The sequence below is a fragment of the Trichomycterus rosablanca genome, chromosome 12 (genome assembly GCF_030014385.1).
Source record: "Trichomycterus rosablanca isolate fTriRos1 chromosome 12, fTriRos1.hap1, whole genome shotgun sequence".
Taxonomy (NCBI): domain Eukaryota; kingdom Metazoa; phylum Chordata; class Actinopteri; order Siluriformes; family Trichomycteridae; genus Trichomycterus; species Trichomycterus rosablanca.
In genome coordinates this window covers 3,522,203-3,542,675 of record NC_085999.1, presented here as the reverse complement: position 1 = coordinate 3,542,675, position 20,473 = coordinate 3,522,203, and the positions used below count along the sequence as shown (strand labels likewise).

General features: G+C 40.9%; 1 protein-coding gene across 1 annotated transcript; it reads left to right on the top strand.

The window, feature by feature from the left end:
- Window positions 1–7,410: 7,410 nt before the first annotated feature.
- On the top strand, window positions 7,411–20,185 carry desma (desmin a). The gene is made up of 9 exons (XM_063005475.1): window positions 7,411–8,008; window positions 12,244–12,304; window positions 12,931–13,026; window positions 14,557–14,718; window positions 15,971–16,096; window positions 16,325–16,545; window positions 17,634–17,689; window positions 17,900–17,997; window positions 19,736–20,185. Exons 1-9 carry the CDS (start codon window positions 7,449–7,451, stop codon window positions 19,775–19,777), a joined length of 1,422 nt encoding a protein of 473 aa, XP_062861545.1. The 5' UTR covers window positions 7,411–7,448; the 3' UTR covers window positions 19,778–20,185.
- The last annotated feature ends 288 nt before the right edge of the window (window positions 20,186–20,473 follow it).

Below are 20,473 nucleotides of genomic sequence, written 5' to 3'. Positions count from 1 at the left end.
GTGGCTGATAAATAAATAACATTTAATTTAGAAATAGGACGTCCCTGTTACATGCCTGTTTCTAGAACACAGTTGCTATAAACATGAAGGCACACACGCCAACTCATTTACGACTGTGGAACAGAGCCCAGGTTTTCTGTGTCACAAGTGTGCCTGGATAAACGCTTACACTAGGGGGTGACCTGAATACGGTACATCACACCAGCTTTAACACAATGGCACATCAAGCAGTGTCACTCATAAAGGCTAATTTTATACGACTTTTATTCGAGACTAAACCCTGAAATCCGAGTGGTTGCTGTTCGGTCACTTTGCTTCTGCAACATTTTCTTGCTCATTAATATTTTATGGAACAGCTGCCTGTAGAAAGAGTCAAGGCCAAAACTCTGGAACACAACAGCAAACAACCACAACAATCTATTAGAGGATCAATCCCGAATCTGTAACGTACTGTAATTATGACTACTGATTCATACTACAGCAACAAAGAGGACCGCACAAAATCAATAGATAGTATGATTAATAATTGTTGTCTTTAACAATGTGGATGATCCAATTGCAACAAGGAAAAACACCCCTAAATATATCAAGTAAAATGTATGAGAGAGAGAGTTTGCTACCTAAGATGTGTTTTTTTTTTTTTTTTTACTAAATGAGCTAAAAACATGTAATTAGCTGTTGAATGAGGCATGTTAAATAAAGTAAGAATGCTAAACCATTCTACATTGGACCCCAACACTATTGACTTATTATTATGCATCTTATATCAGGTTTTCATTTTTTTTTTTATCACCATAAAGCTTATAAAAATGGCCTACAAGCCTTTCTATGTCTAACAGTAATCTATAAATATACAGATTTGTGAAAGGTAATTATACATATGCATTCTGTAAATACAATACATCATAAAGAACTAAAATGCTAGCTTCATTCAACAGAGAATTTCTAGCAGGCTGGCTTACTATTGTAACGCTTTATGGGCTATGACAAGACAAGAGAGGGCAGACACACACGCAGAGATGTTCCAGATAAAAATATTTGATAGTAACAAAAGACAAGACAAAGGTACACAAAACCAAACACAAACACACAACATATGCTAAATGCTAACTGCCAAACATGAATTCTGAACTAAACAAGCACTAGACTAAGACAAACAGAACATGAGGTGACGGGGCCTAACAGGAGCAAACAGGACTAAACAGGACTAAACAGGACTAAACAGGACTAAACAGGACTAAACAGGACTAAACAGGACTATCAGACAAAGGCAAAAGCAAGGCAAACCGACAGGACAAAGTCTAATCAAACAAATTCAAATAGACAGAAGAGTCACATCAAATAGTCTCCAAACACTGTTTCCCAGCTGCCTTCTTAAACTCCTTTAGCTCAGACGAGCTTCAGCTGTGGCTAATTAGCTATAGACCAATCACAAAAGGGGTGTTGGCTGAGAGAGGGGCGTGGCACATAGGCACTCTCCAGGAGTGAGCCAAGAAACAGAGGGGTTGAATTTGTGACAATTATTCTATAAAAATAATCCTGATATGAACTGTGATGTCTCATATTGGGGAGCTACAAGCGTCATAGTCAAATATCAAGTAGATAAAAATTCAAATACTCTTTATATTAATAGACAGTCATTCAGAAGGGTTAAATCATTTAAAAGGTACGTTTTCGAGTTAATTGGTACTTTAATTAAACGAATTGTCATGATTTGGAGTGAAACTACAACTATACGTGCTCTGTGACTTATATCACATGAGCAGTTTATCCCAGACACAAATGCGCTGTTACTCTGGTTAATAAAGTCTCTGCTGAAAATACACCACCAATCCACTTTCTAAAACTGACACATCGAGCTGTTTTAATTCTGCTGACTCACTAAGGTTGGCAGAATCATCAGGACCACAGTCATGTGCCACAACAACTGCACAACAGTCTAAAACATTTATGTTATTTGAGCAAAATTAGCACTCAGTGTAGATGTCAGAGCTCCCTTGTTCTGTCTTCTCTCATCGTTCTAGCCTGCTAACAGCTCTCAGATTAAATTTATGAGAAAAGCGTGTTGCATTAAGAAGGCGTTGTTTGAGTTTTCTGGGCACTTGTGACACCAGAGGAACAAACATGGAACCAATGAAGGGAAAGTAAAACGACATCTCTCCTTAAAAGGTGAAAATAAGACAGAGATAGGCTGTTCTGTAAAAGGCCACCTGAACTAAAGGCTTTGGTTTATATTAAATAAAATATGGACAGCTTTTATAAAAGGAAACATTCGCCGCTCAGGTGGCGCAGCGGTAAAATACGCTAGCACACCAGAGCTGGAATTTCGAATACATCGTATCGAATCTCTGGGCAGCTATATGAACAACGATTGGCTTGTTGTTAATACAGGGTGGGTAAGCCAGAGCTGGGAGCTAAAAGTCTCATGACTGATGCGGTTGCGACCTCTGCTGGCTGATTGATGGCGTCTGCGCAGAGTTTAGGAATGATGCGGTCAGGGTGTGGCTCTTCGTACACAAAGCTGATCCGCATATGAACGCGCCTTGTGCAAGTGAAAAGATGCAGTCGGCTGCTGCACACGTGTCGGAGGGGCGTGTGTCAGTTCGCTCTCCTCGGTCGGGACGGGGGTCGGCACCAGGGGAGAGGAGGCATGGCGCAGTTGGGTAAAAATTGGACGAGCTAAAAAATTGGGAGAAGAGAGAAATTGCATTAAAAAAAGATTAATTAATTAATTAATGAAAACATTCACATGTGGCTATTTTGCAAGAAGTGTCTGTATACTAGCAAAGAAAAACATCACTGTTTTACACTATCAAGCAAAATATAAACTCAACTCAACTACCTTTACACTGACAAATCTGCCTCCTTATTTATCACTACACTTGGAATTTGGGTGAAGGAGCATTTTTTCAGTGATGTGATTGGTTCAGTCCTGTTTTCCCAGGCTCTTCGTCCAAAAAGGTTTTTTCAAAGCTATTTTTAAAGAGCCAAAAATAAGTGTTCTCTTTAAAAAATGACATTACATGAGGTGGCAGGATTTGTCTGGCTGGGTGTGCCCCCCAAGCACTACTGAACAAACATGGTAAAATCCCAAGCTTGTTTTCCTGTTGTAATTCTTCTACATGGCAATTAGTCTATGGGACATATACATTAATACTGGTTTATTTAAGTTGTATGTATCTATATAATATACCATCATAGTTCTATGTGGTGGTGAGTTAGTGTGTGTTGTGCTGGTATGAATGGATCAGACACAGCAGCGCTGATGGAGATTTTAAATACCGTGTCCACTCACTGTCCACTCTATTAGACACTCCTACCTAGTTGGTCCACCTTGTAGATGTAAAGTCAGAGACGATCACCCATCTATTGCTGCTGTTTGAGTCGATCATCTTCTGGACCTTCATCAGTGGTCACAGGACGCTGCCCATGGGGCGCTGTTGGCTGGATATTTTTGGTTGGTGGACTCTTCTCAGTCCAGCAGTGACAGTGAGGTGTTTAAAAACTCCATCAGCGCTGCTGTGTCTGATCCACTCATACCAGCACAACACACACTAACACACCGCCACCATGTCAGTGTCACTGCAGTGCTGAGAATAATCCACCACCTAAATAATACCTGCTCTGTGGGGGTCCTGTGGGGGTCCTAACCATTGAAGAACAGCATAAAAGGGGGCTAACAAAGCATGCAGAGAAACAGATGGACTACAGTCAGTAATTGTAGAACTACAAAGTGCTTCTATATGGTAAGTGGAGCTGATAAAATGGACAGTGAGGGTAGATACAAGGAGGTGGTTTTAATGTTATGGCTGATCTGTGTATGTATGTGCATGTATGTGTAGTATATCTTAACCTGGTATCCACATAATCTTTTAATAAATTTCGATCGTTTACCCTGTTCTGATTCTTATGATGTTGCTTCAGCTGAATTGCTTTATTTAAGGTTTGTTTAATAATTGGCCCTTGTCAGGTCCAGATCCTCGTGCTTTTTGACAGGCCCTCCGGAGAGCATAAAGCGACAGGGTTCAAACCTAAAACCTTTTAACAGCAGTGACAGCAGCAGCTGTGGCGTAACACAGAGCATTCAACCAGACCAACAGTACTGCCGGCAAATGGGGAGTGGGTGGAGGGGTAAAGGGGGGTAGGAGGACATGCCAGCTCAGTTATTAGGTTTCAAATCTGTTTCATACAGAGAGGCAACATCTTCATTTCCCGAGTGTTACATACATTTTATAATTAGAAAACTGATCAGAACTACAAGACGTAATGAGGTGGTAGATGTTCTGAATGAGAAAAAACTGTGTTATGGTATAATATGACTCAGAAATATATATATATTTTAATTATTATACCTATTATCTGGCTAAAAGTATACAGAATTAATTATATGCAATAAATTATTCCCCTCCAACCTTGTAGAAAACATTTAGTGAGAGTCATTTTGCTTCAGAATGACTGTGCCTTGGTTAATTGAGAATGATTTATTTTGATTTTGGCACGAGGGAACTTAAGTTACCTTGACAGAGCCCTGACCTTAATCCTATTAAACACTTTCAAAATAAATTAGTCTGTTGATTGCTCACCAGATTTTCAAGTACAACATCAGTGCCTGAACTTTCAAATCTTGCTTTGATTGAATGGGCACACATTCCCATAGTTACACTCCAAAATCTTGTGGAAAATCTATTCAGAGTGGAGGTCATTACAGATGCAAAGAGACGGTAACAACTCCATATTAATGATAATGGTTTGAAATGTCCAACAAGCTTTAGAGCTACGCTGATCAGCCATAACATTAAAACCACCTCCTTGTTTCTACACTCTCTGTCCATTTTATCAGTTCCACTTTGTAGTTCTACAATTACTGACTGTAGTTTATCTATTTCTCTACATACCTTTTTAGCCTGCTTTCACCCTGTTCTTCAATGGTCAGGACCACCACAGGACCACCACAGAGCAGGTATTATTTAGGTGGTGAATGATTCTCAGCACTGCAGTGACACTGACATGGTGGTGGTGTGTTAGTGTGTGTTGTGCTGGTATGAGTGGATCAGACACAGCAGCGCTGCTGGAGTTTTTAAATACCGTGTCCACTCACTGTCCACTCTATAAGACACTCCTACCTAGTTGGTTCACCTTGTAGATGTAAAGTCAGAGGCGATCGCTCATCTATTGCTGCTGTTTGAGTCGGTCATCTTCTAGACCTTCATCAGTGGTCACAGGACGCCGCCCACGGGGCGCTGTTGGCTGGATATTTTTGGTTGGTGGACTATTCTCAGCCCAGCAGTGACAGTGAGGTGTTTAAAAACTCCATCAGCGCTGCTGTGTCTGATCCACTCATACCAGCACAACACCCACTAACACACCACCACCATGTCAGTGTCACTGCAGTGCTGAGAATGATCCACCACCCAAATAATATACAAAGTGCTTCTATATGGTAAGTGGAGCTGATAAAATGGACAGTGAGTGTAGAAACAAGGAGGGGGTTTAATGTTATGGCTGTTTGGTGTAGTGTCCACATACAAATAGCCATATATTTTACATTTTAAGATTATTTGGGGAATGTTAATTCTAAGCCTTCTTCCTAAAATTATCTACAACTTTAAGCCCATCCCATCTGATATTAGTAGAGGATGATGAGGCTTACAGACAAACATGAACGTGACACTGAATCACACGCAGCAGTATAAATATCTGGCGTCCCACCACACACAGAAAGTCTGAGCCGTGTATGATCTGGCACAACACATGCGTCATCACTGTGGTGATGCCACGCTCAAGCAGAACCAAAGTAAAAATGACCTTTTACATGCTGGCCTTTTGGGATTTGTCATACACTAAATAAAGAAAATGTTTAAGACATCAAATCTAAATAATAAAATAATATCAATGATAAAAGAATGCAGTGGTAAATTACGCTTGTCCAACGCTGGTCAGGCATCTAAATCCCAAGCTGTGCTTCTATGTCCAGACATGATTGGCTATGTCAAGGGTAGGTAGAAAGGAGAAGAAGGTTGAGGGCAGTTGTAACTTGACTGTAACCAGAAGCCTGTTGGTTCAAGCCCCACCACTGCCAGGTTGCCATTTTATTAGCTCCACTTACCATATAGAAGCACTTTGTAGTTCTACAATTACTGACTGTCCATCTGTATCTCTACATACTTTGTTAGCCCCCTTTCATGCTGTTCTTCAATGGTCAGGACCATCACAGGGCCACCACAGAGCAGGCATTATTTGGGTGGTGGATCATTCTCAGCACTGCAGTGACACTGACATGGTGGTGGTGTGTTAGTGTGTGTTGTGCTGGTATGAGTTTGTTGGTTGTGCTGGAGTTTTTAAATACCGTGTCCACTCACTGTCCACTCTATCAGTCACTCCTACCTAGTCGGTCCACCTTGTAGATGTAAAGTCAGAGACGATCGCTCATCTATTGCTGCTGTTTGAGTTGGTCATCTTCTAGACCTTCATCAGTGATCACAGGATGCTGCTTATGTGGCGCTGTTGTCTGGATATTTTTGGTTGGTGGACTATTCTCAGTCCAGCAGTGACAGTGAGGTGTTTAAAAACTTCATCAGCATTTCTGTGTCTGCAAAGAGAGTGAATCCTACAGACCTTGGTTCGAACCTTCCCAATAATTACATTAACAAGTGTAGCATGTTCTTTCTGTTTCTCTATTCTTTCTTCATGGGTGTCAAGTCAAGTCAAAATGGACATTGTCTCAAAGCAGCTTTACAGAATCCAGGACCAACAGACCAAAAACCCCTGTTGAGCAAGCCGAGGGCGACAGTGGAAAGGAAAAAAACCCTAAAAATACAGGAAGAAACCTTTAGAGGAACCAGACTCAGCAGGGACCCCCGTCCTCCTTGGGTGGCCTGGAGGATAATTTGAACATCCTCCAGCCCATTGGGGTACTAATGTTTCTTCCCATCTTTTGAAATTATTGATAGTCCTAAATTTCCTTAGATGTAAGCATTTGTGTAACTGTGTATTGCCCTGCAAGGCGTGTTTCTACCTTATGCCCAGTGTTTTCCATTGGTAACACTTGAACGATGACCCTGACAGTGTGAAGGAACCATTAAAAATAAATGAACCTGAGCTCATGTGTAAGGAATGGAAAGGTTAACATTCGCCTGCAATCAATTCCTTGAGTTTCCTGTAAAATATGAATAATTGATCATCTCATTCCCAGGAAACTGGCTGGCACGTAACCCATTCTAGGCCACTGTCAGCCCTAGCCAGGGTGTCCATGCTATCTGACATATTTTCTGGCATCTACTCCACCCAGCTACTGGAAAGCCCATGACAGCTGAGGCAAAAGTGAGGGCTGAAGTGGGGAGGGGGTAAAATGTGAGCAGGGCTACATATAGCAGCTTTTCCTGCAGCTGCCCCTCATTCTACTTAAGCCTTTCAACTCATACCAGCAAACACCCCACAGCTTTCCAACCATGAGCAAGTCCTACTCCTCCTCAGCTGAGACAGCCTCTTCCTACCGCCGAACCTTCGGCTCAGGCCTGAGCTCCACCATGCCCAGCTCCCTTTTCAGCAAGGGCTCCTCTGGTTCCTCGCGTGTTTCCTCCAGAGTTTATGAGATGACCAAGTCCTCGTCTTCCAACCCTATGCACTCCGGCCACCGCTCTGCATCCTCTTATGCCTACGGTGGACCAGCGGCCCGCTCCTACGCGGTCGAGAAGTTGGACTTCAGCCTGGCCGACGCCATGAACCAGGATTTCCTGCACACTCGCACCAACGAGAAGGCCGAGCTGCAGCACCTGAACGACCGCTTCGCCAGCTACATCGAGAAGGTGCGCTTCCTGGAACAGCAGAACCAAGCCCTGTCCGTCGAGATCGAGCGCATGAGGGGCCGTGAACCCACTCGCATTGCTGAGATATACGAGGAGGAGATGAGGGAGCTCCGTAGACAGGTGGATGCTTTGACCAATCAGAGAGCTCGTACCGAGGTGGAGCGCGACAACCTTGCCGACGACCTGCAGAAGCTTAAGCTCAGGTGAGAGAAACTTACACATGCATAGCAAAAATCCAGTTCAGTTCTCACTGTCTCTGTTGGTACTAGGTACTCTGGTATCTTCCCACCTGCTAGAACACATGCCAGTACGCATACTCTCTGCTTTAACATGCCACTAGTTGTAAGTGAATGTGAATGGATGAGTAAGTGACCTTGCACATTGTCAGCTTGTTCGTTTAGGGAAGAGAACATTGTCATGAAATAAATGCTTTCTGCACAGTTAAAACCAAGGTTTAATACAGCTTAAGGTACCGTTAAGAGTGTAAAAATGTCATGGTCTAATTAGGTACGTCTAGAGAGTTATTAATATACATTACATTTACTGGCTACGGGTATTTATAATACAAAAGACTTGAACCGTGACTTACCATTTTGTACCCTTAATAGTTTAGTGTACTATCTTTGTTGAGTGTGGATGAGAAGATGCACAGCTACTTAAAGTACAAACACAACAGGTTATGGTATCCTTATGCTATTTCTGATTTCATTCCAGTGTTAGTTATTTAACCAGCCTGTCCTATACTTGAAGGCGTCAGGCTGTCCCCATAACTCCTGCATGTGTGTTATTGAATTGACTGGAGGACACGGCGGTAAAAATGTCCAATTTGTTTGTTTATATTACAGTAATGGTTTATATTTAGTCATTTTCTGAAGTTACGTCATAAATGATTTACTATAGCAGCAGGAATGAAGTGATTTAGAGTTTAGGTTATATATATTTGGCAGTAACATTGCCTGCATATTAGCAAAGACCATGTTTAGATTTCTAGACCGCAGAAGTGAGTGGGTGCTAACAAGTGTATTATATTTCATAAAGCACCTCCAAAAAGTTTAAATATGTCGGTTATGAACAGATATTGTAGTAAAGCTCATTTTTAGCTCATTCATTTTGCCCTGCAGGTATTTTTCACAGTGAGTTCAATTAAGAGTGATTGATTTTGCAAAGGCCAAAGTTCTAGATGTATACAAGGGAATACAAAATCAAGACCCTACAAGATGTTAAGATATTAAAACAAGGCGATATCAGGAACCACAGAGACAGGCAACAGGTGGACACAGTGATTAAAATATAGAGGTCATTTAGGCTTTAAAAGGGGTAAAGTTTCACCAAAAGAACTGGAATAAAAGGCAGTATGTTAAATAGGTGAAAATCAACTCACTGCTTTTATATCTCTGGTTTACAATATACTGTCTAATGTTTCACTTATTACACAATTTTACAAAAGAAAGGCAATTATCTAGGGTTACAGGTGACAAGCTTATCATTTAATAAACACCTGAGATATAAGGTATAACCTTCAAACTCTACTGGGTAAAATACACCTCTGCTAAGTGAAGTTTTCTTTAATTATTATTACAATATGGGCAAAATACACCTACCTAATTATATTTAGGGCAAGCTGTAGCCTAGTGGTTAAGGTACTGGACAAAATTTCCTAAGGTTGCTGGTTCTTCCAGGTTGCTGCTGTTGGACTCTTGAGCAAGGCCCTTAACACTCAATTGCTCGGACTGCTAACTGTAATGTAAGTCGCTTTGGAAACAAAGTAAATGAATTTCTGATGGAAATTGTTAATCAAAAAGTGATTTTAATGGTGAACTGTTTAAATATTGTTCCCATATAAATTAGGGATGCCTTAGCAACAATAAAACAGTTACTGAAGCAAAGCCAGTCTATTAACTGCTAAAGAAAACAATTATGGAAGAAACTGCAGACTCAGGCTTGCTTGTTTAGATCTCCCAGTCATAATACTTCACAAGAAAAAACATAAACATGGCAGACTCCTATTATAAAATGTCTAGGTGGAAAAACATGATCTACTGTGTAGATGTGTAGGGATGCCAGCAAGAGTAGGGTAAAAGTCACCAAGGCAGCTGCTTTTCCAAGATTGTTCCAAGAAACGTACTGTGCCCAAAGGGGCTTGATTAGGCTGCCCAATTAGGTAACAACACACCTTTCATTATTCTATGTTAATTCCATGTGCTAGGAAGATTCTACCTGTAATATATATTTTATGAATTGAAAATGTTAAAAATCAAGACAAATTATAATTGATTGGAATGTAATCTCATGCTGTACAGTAACCCATGTAGTGATTAATCCTGCGGTTAACATTGGAAGTGCGTGTGTTATTGGAAGTGAGGTTAGACAGTTCTAGACTCGCGTTCCCAGCTGCAAGAGGATCTAGTCATGAAGCATGGCGCCCATATTAGAAAGCTATTATTATCTCCCCCAATATACTCACCCCCAGCACTGTGAAGAATTCTCATCTCCTAAAATACTCTTATCTCTCAGGCAGGCTCTCTCAGCACGGGGGGTGTCTGAGTGGGTATACGTGAGGGAGTGAGCGAATAGCACTCAAGGGACTGTAGGCATTAAAGTAGAACTGCTCCACATTAACAATAATGATTCACTATAACCATTTGTACGCTATTAGAAGGGCTATTTCTAGACGTTGCTCCTAACGCTCTGTGTTAAGACTTCCAAAAATGGAAGAACTAGGTCTAGCTTAAATAAACATACTATAGAGAGAGATTCAGGGCGGTGGTGCCATCTGATAAGATTTAACATGCCTCAGTGTGTATAGGGTTTGCAGTGCAGTGCAGTTTCCTATAGTGTGGCAAATAATTGACTGATCAGCAATAGCTCGGAGATACCGAAGATGTTATACACATGGTGTGACTCCTGCATCTGTCATCAAACATGATCGCACTGCCAACAATTGCACGCATGAAACTAGATCCGTACCACGTATACTAGACATGGCTACATCAAAGCATTAATGAGCAGAACATCCAAATGCTGATTCCAAATGTGCACAATCATGCTTGGCCTCTTTGCATTGGTGACTTACGGTAAGGTGACACCAGAACATTGTTCCTTCATCTTTTCTGCCTTTTCTATAAATGGAAAATTACTGCTTATGGAGAGGTTATTTCTCTGTATGTGGCCAAAAGTATTCGGACTAAGTAGTTTCAGACTCCACCATTGGGCTCCACCAGTTCCTATGTCAGCTACACTCATTACTTACATGTGCTAAAATGTAAGCTATACATACAGCTATTAAATATCTGTCATCAAACATTGTGAGTAGAATATCATAATGCAGAAGCTTTAATGCAGCCCCTTTCCAACAAGTGGGTTTGTTAATGTCTGCCCTGTATGTGCAGCAGCTCAGGCCAACTTCAAGTGCTGTTATTATTAAATGAAAACATCAATCAGCCAGACAAGCTTACAGAATGAGATAGATAAGAGCTAAAACATAAAAACAATCTGTTTTCAGCTGCAGCGCTTACTAATAAGTGTTTGTCTAGAGCTTTATGTAGATAGATAGATAGATAGATAGATAGATAGATAGATAGATGGATAGATGGATAGATGGATAGATGGATAGATGGATAGATAGATAGATAGATAGATAGATAGATAGATAGATAGATAGATAGATAGATAGATACTTTATTGATCCCGAAGTAAATTAAGTACTGAGTTTTCGTGTCTCAGGAGGTACACACACATGTCGTTTGGTCTGAAGAAACAGGAATACTGTTACTAACTGGCCGGCAAATAACCTTCACTTTAACCCTGTCTGACACCTTTAGGATTAAGTGGAGCACTGACTGTGAGCAGGTCTTATCAGTGACTGACCTTGCTAAAGCTCTTATAGCTGAATGGAAGTGAAGTCATATTCCAAAATTAAAAGTGAAATGTGTACAACAGTACACTTGGAGGCTTCTGGGGGCCAACTCTAAATTAACTCTCTTGGTTTTAAAGTGATGTTCTGGTTTCCACATACTGGTGTAGTATATGTGTTTGTTTGTTTATTAGGATTTTAATGTCATGTTTTACACTTTGGTTACATTCATGACAAAAATGGTAGTTATTCATTACACAAGATTCATCAGTTTCACAATCACAAGTTTGGTATCTCCAATTCACCTCACTTGCATGTTTTTGGACTGTGGGAGGAAACCGGAGCTCCCAGAGGAAACCCACACAGACACAGGGAGAACATGCAAACTCCACACAGAAAGGACCCAGACCGCCCCACCTGGGTATCAAACCCAGGACCTTCTTGCTGTGAGGCGACAGTGCTACCCACTTAGCCACCGTGCCGCCCCACTAGTATATGTGATTTAGATATACCTGACTGCACCATGTCTAGAAATATGGGGTATTTATTTAAATGATTCTGACCACTGTTTTTGTTCTTCTACAGACTTCAGGAGGAGATCCACCAGAAGGAGGAGGCTGAAAACAACCTCTCCGCTTTCAGAGCTGTGAGTTTACTATCAATATTACAAAACAAGAAAATGTTCATTCTGCAAAACCTTCCACAAAACAAAATTTCATTTGTCAAATAAACTGCTTCTGAACCTGGAGTGGGTGACAGAGCCTAGACAGTATATGATACATACTGTATCATGATATTGTTGACTTAGTTTTGCTTAGGTCTGACTAGTGGGTGCAAGGAAAACAGTTAAATTAGATTCTATTACTGACATGTCAAAGTTCAGTGTCAAAGTTCAATTATCTGTGTCAAAGCTGATCGGTAGGGAGTCCAATAAAGAAAGATTTGTTCTGCTCACTGGATGGAAAGGACAGCAGTCCTCTCTGACCTTATGACCAGAACTGTCACTAGAAAATCATAAGCAACAGTTAACTTATGTATACCAGCACTTAGCACCCCTTAAAGATGAGTTAAGCTTCCTTATGATGGTAAACAGTGTTCAGAAAGACTTGGGGGCTAGATTTTTGTGTCTTTAAACGACTGCATGCTAACTTTAACCCTTACAGGTTCATTAGGTGTTTGTAAAATCGACATTTTCTCTCTACCCTGTTTTGAAAACTGATTGAGCTGGAACTGCGCTGCTTCTAAACTTTATTTATGTGGCTTCCTGTGTAGGACGTTGATGCTGCTACTCTCGCCAGGCTGGACCTGGAGAGACGCATCGAGGGCCTTCAGGAGGAGATCGCCTTCCTCAAGAGGATCCATGAGGAGGTGCGTGCAGTCCCTTAATTATTCTTCTCAACACCACTCACACTCTCTTCCATCTTCATTTTAATTGCCAAGTCAACATAAATAGACTGTCAGAATTCCACATTCCAGACTACTATTTTAGTCCAAATGTAAATCCTGCAGCATATAAAAGGAACGAAGCACTCACAAACATCCAGCCACCCACCTACACAAATACCTACAGAGTCAGAGCTTTTAAAGGTTAGGTCCTTTTTGTCTGACATTTTAGGGGTCATAAGTTAACATGACATGTGTGCATTTGTCAGCTGTGCTCTAACAGAAGGGGGGCGGGGGGGCATAATGCTATGGAACAGATGCATTTCTATAATTAAAACCTAAGGGGGATTTAAACACGCAGCTGTGATAGAGAAGAAAATGTTAGAATGTCCCATGTCATCTTATATAGGACAGCCATATACAGATGGGAGACAGATTAAAGGACAAAAATTGTAGTAGTAAGGTTTTGGGCAACCACAAGATATCAGAACAGCTTTAGTGTGCTTTGACATGTACAAGTTACTACATTTACATTTTCTGCATTTAGCAGACGCTTTTATCCAAAGCGACTAGCAGTACAGACAGTATACTGCCTAAGCAATTGGGGGTTAAGGGCCTTGCTCAAGGGCCCAACAGTGGGAACCTGGCAGTGGTGGGGCTTGAACCAGCGACCTCTGGATTACTAGTCCAGTACTTTAACCACTAGGCTACAACTTTCCTAGAAATGCACTGGAGGGATGAAACAACAATGTTTATATTCCAGCGCTGGGATCCTGAACTCCACAAGGTTAAATCTCAGCTCTGCTAATGGTCAGCTGGGCGCCCCCTAGCAGGCAAAAATGGCAGTGCCTGCAGCAGACAAAAGATTGTCCACTGGTCTGCTGGGTGGGAAAGACCGGACTAATAAGTTGGTGGGGTCTTCAACGCTGTGTAAGGACCCTGGTTAGCAGCCCAAGGCACCTATACAGAAGTAGAGGAGCATGGGCAGGCGAATATACCCTCCTTAGACGCGATCAGGATCCCCAGCAGTGGAAGACTAATTGGCTACGCTACAATTAGGATAAAAAGGAAAATAATGCATTTAAAAAAGACTCTAATATCTCCCATAGATGTTCACTAAACTGAAATCCGGTGACTGTGACATCCATAGCCTATGATTGATATCATTTTCATACTCCTTAATCATTCAGTGACTCTTCATGTCCTCTGAATGGGGCATTATCATTCTGGAAGAGATCACTCCCATCAGGATTAATCAACCTAGTATTCATTTGTAAGGATCTCTCACAAAAGGGGGACAAGTAGAACCGAACCATGCCAGCAAAACACTCATAACTCATCAAAAACTACTTCTTTTTCACATCACTGCAGACCTGCATTTTCCATTCATTTATGTTCTTTTAAATCAGTGCATTTTTCATACAATATTGTTTAAACACATATAGAACACTTCATTCATATAGGCTAATGGTGTACAGTCTTTAAATGTCTGTATCTGTACCTTTATGTACACAGGAGATCCGTGAGCTGCAGAACCAGATGCAGGAGACCCAGGTCCAGATTCAGATGGACATGTCCAAACCCGACCTGACCGCTGCTCTGAGAGACATCCGTGGCCAGTACGAGGCCATCGCCGCCAAGAACGTTGCAGAGGCTGAGGAGTGGTACAAGTCCAAGGTCTGTCGAGTAAAAACTTCACTGTTAATATCATTATCTGTGTATACAGTCTACATTAAAGAAGGTTTCACATATATAGTATTTAGGGCGTTTATATAAATTGCTGGAGTACTTTTGTTGAACCATGGAATTATTATTTGAACTGGAGGAAGTGATTAGCATTAGACCTTTATTATCTTAATGCCATCTGTACTGTAGGTCCTGGACTTTGCCATCATGGGTCAGTAGAGCTAGTACTGTAAAACCTGATTTGAAGTCAGATATGGCATGTGGCTCATTACACTAAAACACTGATTGGCTGGTGGCACCATAATGTAAATAAATGATAAACTGGTTGTTTATAAGCCTTCAGGTTTTATACTGTCTGACCACTAGCTAGTGAATAGAGCCAACCAGCCCAACACAGCCCTTTAGTGTGAACACAGAAATAACACTTCATTGCATCCTTATGGCAGCACATACGGTTTGTTTCCCTCCAGACTTACTAATAACTCATTTTTAAAAATTTAATTCCATGCAAACTTGTGTAATTTAGTAATTTAGTATTCATGGAAAGTTCACACGTACCAGATATGTAAAAGGTAAATGTTACTTCACTTCATCTGACCTCTTTTTGGAGCATACGCCCCCAACCTAAAGAAAGCAACAAAATTATTAAGATAATAATAATAATTATTAAGATAATAATAATAATTATTAAGATAATAATAATAATAATAATAATAATAATAACTAGAGATGTGCATTTCAAGTCAATGGGGAAAAAGCGTATAAAAAGTGGCGTGGCGGGCGAACGGATCCAAAAGCAGTATACAAGCAGCCCATTCATCTATAAATGGTAAATCACACAACAATGGAGGTAAAATGAGTTTTTGCTAACCACTTTCATCATGTCTTATACATAATAACTGTGATTGTTCAGTTATAATGAAACAAGACTTCAGGAAGTGACCGTTGTATCAGTTGGGACAGTGGTAGCCTAGTGGGTAGAGCATTGGGCAGTCAATTGAAAGGTTGAGAGTTTGAATCCAGGCTCTGCCATTCTGCCACAGTTGGACCCTTGAGCAAGGCCCCTAACCCTCTTGGCTCCAAGGCCCCTAACTCTCCATACACTCATACATATCACCATCAAACTAATCAGACTAAATATAATACAACCAAATGTTTTCATTTCACAGGCAATAAAATCAATGTTACACGTGCTACTTGTTCAGCTGACGTTTGGATTATATCTAATTTCTTCTCTCTGCAGGTGTCCGATCTGAACCAAGCTGTGAACAAGAACAACGATGCTCTGAGAACCGCCAAGCAGGAGTGCATGGAGTTCCGCCACCAGATTCAGTCCTACACCTGTGAGATCGACTCCCTGAAGGGCACCGTAAGCCTCTTTTTTAGTCCTGTCTTCTACATAAACCCTACAGGAGCAATTACAACACCCACAGCAATCCAAACATGAGCTCAGCTTCTGTACACCTGCCAGCTATTAGCAGCTCTTTATTGTGTTTGCTCAGGTGTTTGCCAGCTATTTATATAATATCATAAAGTGAGTCAGACTGAGAAACGGTGTCTCGTATCTGTGTAATTATTCCACTATATTTCTATCCAGAACGAATCTCTGATGAGGCAAATGAGGGAGATGGAGGAGAGGATGGGCCACGAGGCTGGCGGCTACCAGGACACGATCGGTCATCTGGAGGCTGAGATCGCCAAGATGAAGGACGACATGGCCCGCCATCTACGCGAGTACCAGGACCTCCTGAATGTCAAGATGGCCCTGGATATAGAGATCGCCACCTACAGGAAGCTGCTGGAAGGAGAAGAAAGCAGGTGAAGAGGGAATAGTTCTTAGTCCTAGTATTTTTATTGTGGGTGGTACAGTGGCACAACTGGTAGAGTAAGTGTGGTACATGGTTTTTAAGGTCCTGTTTACAATATTGGATTATCCTCAAGACACTTAAGTTTTTTTTTTCAGCCGTCTAAGAAACATGCAAAAGACAACTGGCCAAGTGTGTGTGTGAGAGAGAGAGAGAGATACCCAACAATAGATGGTGCTTTGTACCCAGTGTTTTCAAGTGGTACAAGACAAGGCCGTAGCCATGAATTAAACATTTAGGGTGGTGGGGGTGGCATTTGAGCCTATCTGAATATTGAGCGATGTGTCCTCCCCCCAATATGTATTGTGAATATGGTTCTGGTGCAAGACCCACTGCAACCCTGATCAGCGCGGAGTAGTTGAAAAATAGAAAATGATAATATTTTTATGTTATGACTGGGTCATTTAACAACATTTATATTGAGGGCACCACTGTGGTAAGGCTGGTAAAGGGGCTCCAAACAACAACATGGGCCCTAGTGACCTGGGGTGGATTTTTGACTCTGACTCTTGACTGTAAGCAATTTTGCATGTTCTTCCCAGGTTATTCTTAAGACAGTATTTTCAGCCATCTAAGAAACATGCAGAAGACAACTGGTCAAGTGTGTGTGTGTGTGTGTGAGAGAGAGAGATACCCAACAATAGATGGTGCTTTGCTCCCAGTGTTTTTAAGTGGTACAAGACAAGGCCGTAGCCATGAATTTAGGGTGGTGGGGGTGGCATTTGAGCCTATTTAAATATTGGAAATATTTAAAAATACACAGCAATTAATTCCTTAAATATTAAGATCTAAAATGTATAAAAATATATATAAAAGTGTATAAAGTGTAGCAGTATTACACATTTACAAATAACAGTATTATTGCACGACTTGTATTTACAATTTACAATGATACTGAGGTAGGTGGGAGGGGTATGAGGGCATTATTTATTTAAAGCAACAATGGCACTGTCCTTAAATCTGGGCGTGTGTGTCCTTAGGACCATATAACGTCTTCCAGAAATGAGTTTCTTAGACTCACAGCATTTTTCTCCTCCTCAGGATTACTCTGCCTCCACAGGCATTCTCCTCACTGAACTACAGAGGTGATGTCAGAGGTAAGACCTTAAACTGTTTTTATGCACCTACTAATCCAAACATCTAGGTCAGCTTTATAGACATGACATGCCTAAATTAACCACCAGAGGGCGCAAAGTCATAACAGTTAGATAAACTGTTGTTAGGGCTCAAACATCACACAGGAGGGAACATCAGACTGTGGTAGTTCAATCTAAAGAAAGCGTGTCTGTGCAATTATTATCTTACAGAGACAAGCAACACAGAGCAATTCCAACAGCAGCGTCCGGCTGAGGTCCACTCCAAGAAAACAGTCCTGATCAAGACCATCGAGACACGTGATGGAGAGGTAACGCACACACAAACCCCTCTCTCCTAAATTCAGCATATTATTTCTGTCATAAAGTATTGTCCTTCCATTCAGTAAATCACCCACTTCATATCTTTATGTGCATCCAGACTAGAAAGTCTAGTTAAGCAATAAGTGCCATGAGCACTCAGTGTGTAAGTGAAGTTCCATCTTCACATCTCTCCTTCCCCACCTGCTTCCCCTCAGAGATTAATTACACTTCCTGTTAGGCACCAATGGATCACCCAAATGCTTCTGAGCTTCTGTAGGAGAATAGTGGCATTAAATACAAGTTACAGTATGATAAACCTAATCACTATCATGCAGTGTATGGATGTTAATGACTAAAAACAAGTCACATCAGAAACTTGACTTGGCATTTAAACTATGCCTAAATTCTAGTTTGGGAATTCTTTTTGATTTGTCCTAAGTGCAATCTACTGTCTTAAAATTAATTTGAGGGACCAAATGTGGTTTAGTTTACAAAGTTTTATTAATTGGGAGATTTAAAAGTAAAGTAGTTTTGTTTGGAGAATTTTGCATACAACAAAAACTGCAACAGGGCCTTAAAATTATTATATAAATAATTATATACATTCAGCCATAACATTAAATCCACCTTTTTGTTTCTACACTCACTGTCCATTTTATCAGCTCCACTTACCATATAGGAGCACTTTGTAGTTCTACAATTACTTCTCTACATACAGGACCACCACAGAGCAGGTATTATTTAGGTGGTGGATCATTCTCAGCACTGCAGTGACACTGACATGGTGGTGGTGTGTTAGTGTGTGTTGTGCTGGTATGAGTGGATTAGACACAGCAGCGCTGCTGGAGTTTTTAAATACCGTGTCCACTCACTGTCCACACTATTAGACACGCCTACCTACTTGGTCCACCTTGTAGATGTAAAGTCAGAGACGATCGCTCATCTATTGCTGCTGTTTGAGTCCGTCATCTTCTAGACCTTCATCAGTGGTCACAGGACGCTGCCCACTGGGCGCTGTTGGCTGGATGTTTTTGGTTGGTGGACTATTCTCAGTCCAGCAGTGACAGTGAGGTGTTTAAAAACTCCAGCAGCGCTGCTGTGTCTGATACATTCATACCAGCACAACACACACTAACACACCACCACCATGTCAGTGTCACTGCAGTGCTGAGAATGATCCACCACCTAAATAATACCTGTTCTGTAGTGGTCCTGTGGGGGTCCTGACCATTGAAGAACAGCATGAAAGGGGCTAACAAAGCATGCAGAGAAACAGATGGACTACAGTAAGTAATTGTAGAACTACAAAGAGCTTCTATATGGTAAGTGGAGCTGATAAAATGGACAGTGAGTGTAGAAACAAGGTGGTTTTAATCTTATGGCTGATCAGTGTAATTACTGTTTATTGTCCTTGCCCATACACTGCAAAAAAAAAGCCAAAAAATACTGTCATGATAGTTCATTTGGTTTTTATGCTGTGATTTTGGTTTTTCTAAGTGAAATTTAAACTCTTAAATGAATTTGGGGGACCAAATCTGGTTTAACTTACACATAGTTTTATTCATTGAAAGTTTTACCTCATGTTTTATGTTGTGCCTATTTATATTCTGCACATATTTGTCCTAAATTCACCTTGTGTCTGTTTCCCCAACTGCTTCACTCACCTTACACATCTCCATAATCATTTTGCATTTTGAGTTTTCATATAGATGTGTGACTGATCTCTTCTCTTGTGTCTCATTGAAGGTCGTCAGTGAATCCACACAGCACCAGCAGGACATCATGTAAAACAAGACAAGCAGAGCAACGTACAGAGAAAGTAGAAACCAAATTTTATCCAAATTTCAATAATTATCAAATAATAACATTTCCAAGCGATGCAGTCCTTCAGGTTTTGTTTTGTATGTATCCTTTAGTGATGCCTTTTTATTATGACCTATGATCTCAAGCAGCTTTGGGAGAAAAAAGGAAATGAAGCTGAACGTGGTAATGGACATGAGATTATGATTAAAGATGAATCTGTGGCAGGCATTGCTAACTGAAACGGCAAATGCTCAAACATTGAATTTTGTTGTACGATTGTTATGTGCGCTTGTGAGTGAACGGGTCCGGCTGGCATCGAAAGAAAATATCACTGCATACCATGTATTGATTTTGTGGTCTCATTAAAACGGAACTTGAAGCAGAACAATGTGACATGATGTCTGTCCTTCATTTGACTGGTAATGATAGAAATGTTCATTTCTCAACAACATGAAACCCAACACTTCAGAGAACCCATTCTGTAATATGATCATTAAGCCAGATATTGTTAGGGTTGAAACAGTGAGAAGTCATTATTCAGGGCTTGTTGGATTCAATATTTGAGCAATTTAAACCTAATTAGTATTTAGCACATCTACAGCATGAGTTATTACCATGAATCAGACTTTTCTGATCTGTTCCCAGTAAATAAAACAGCGTACAATCTGCTGACTCCAACTC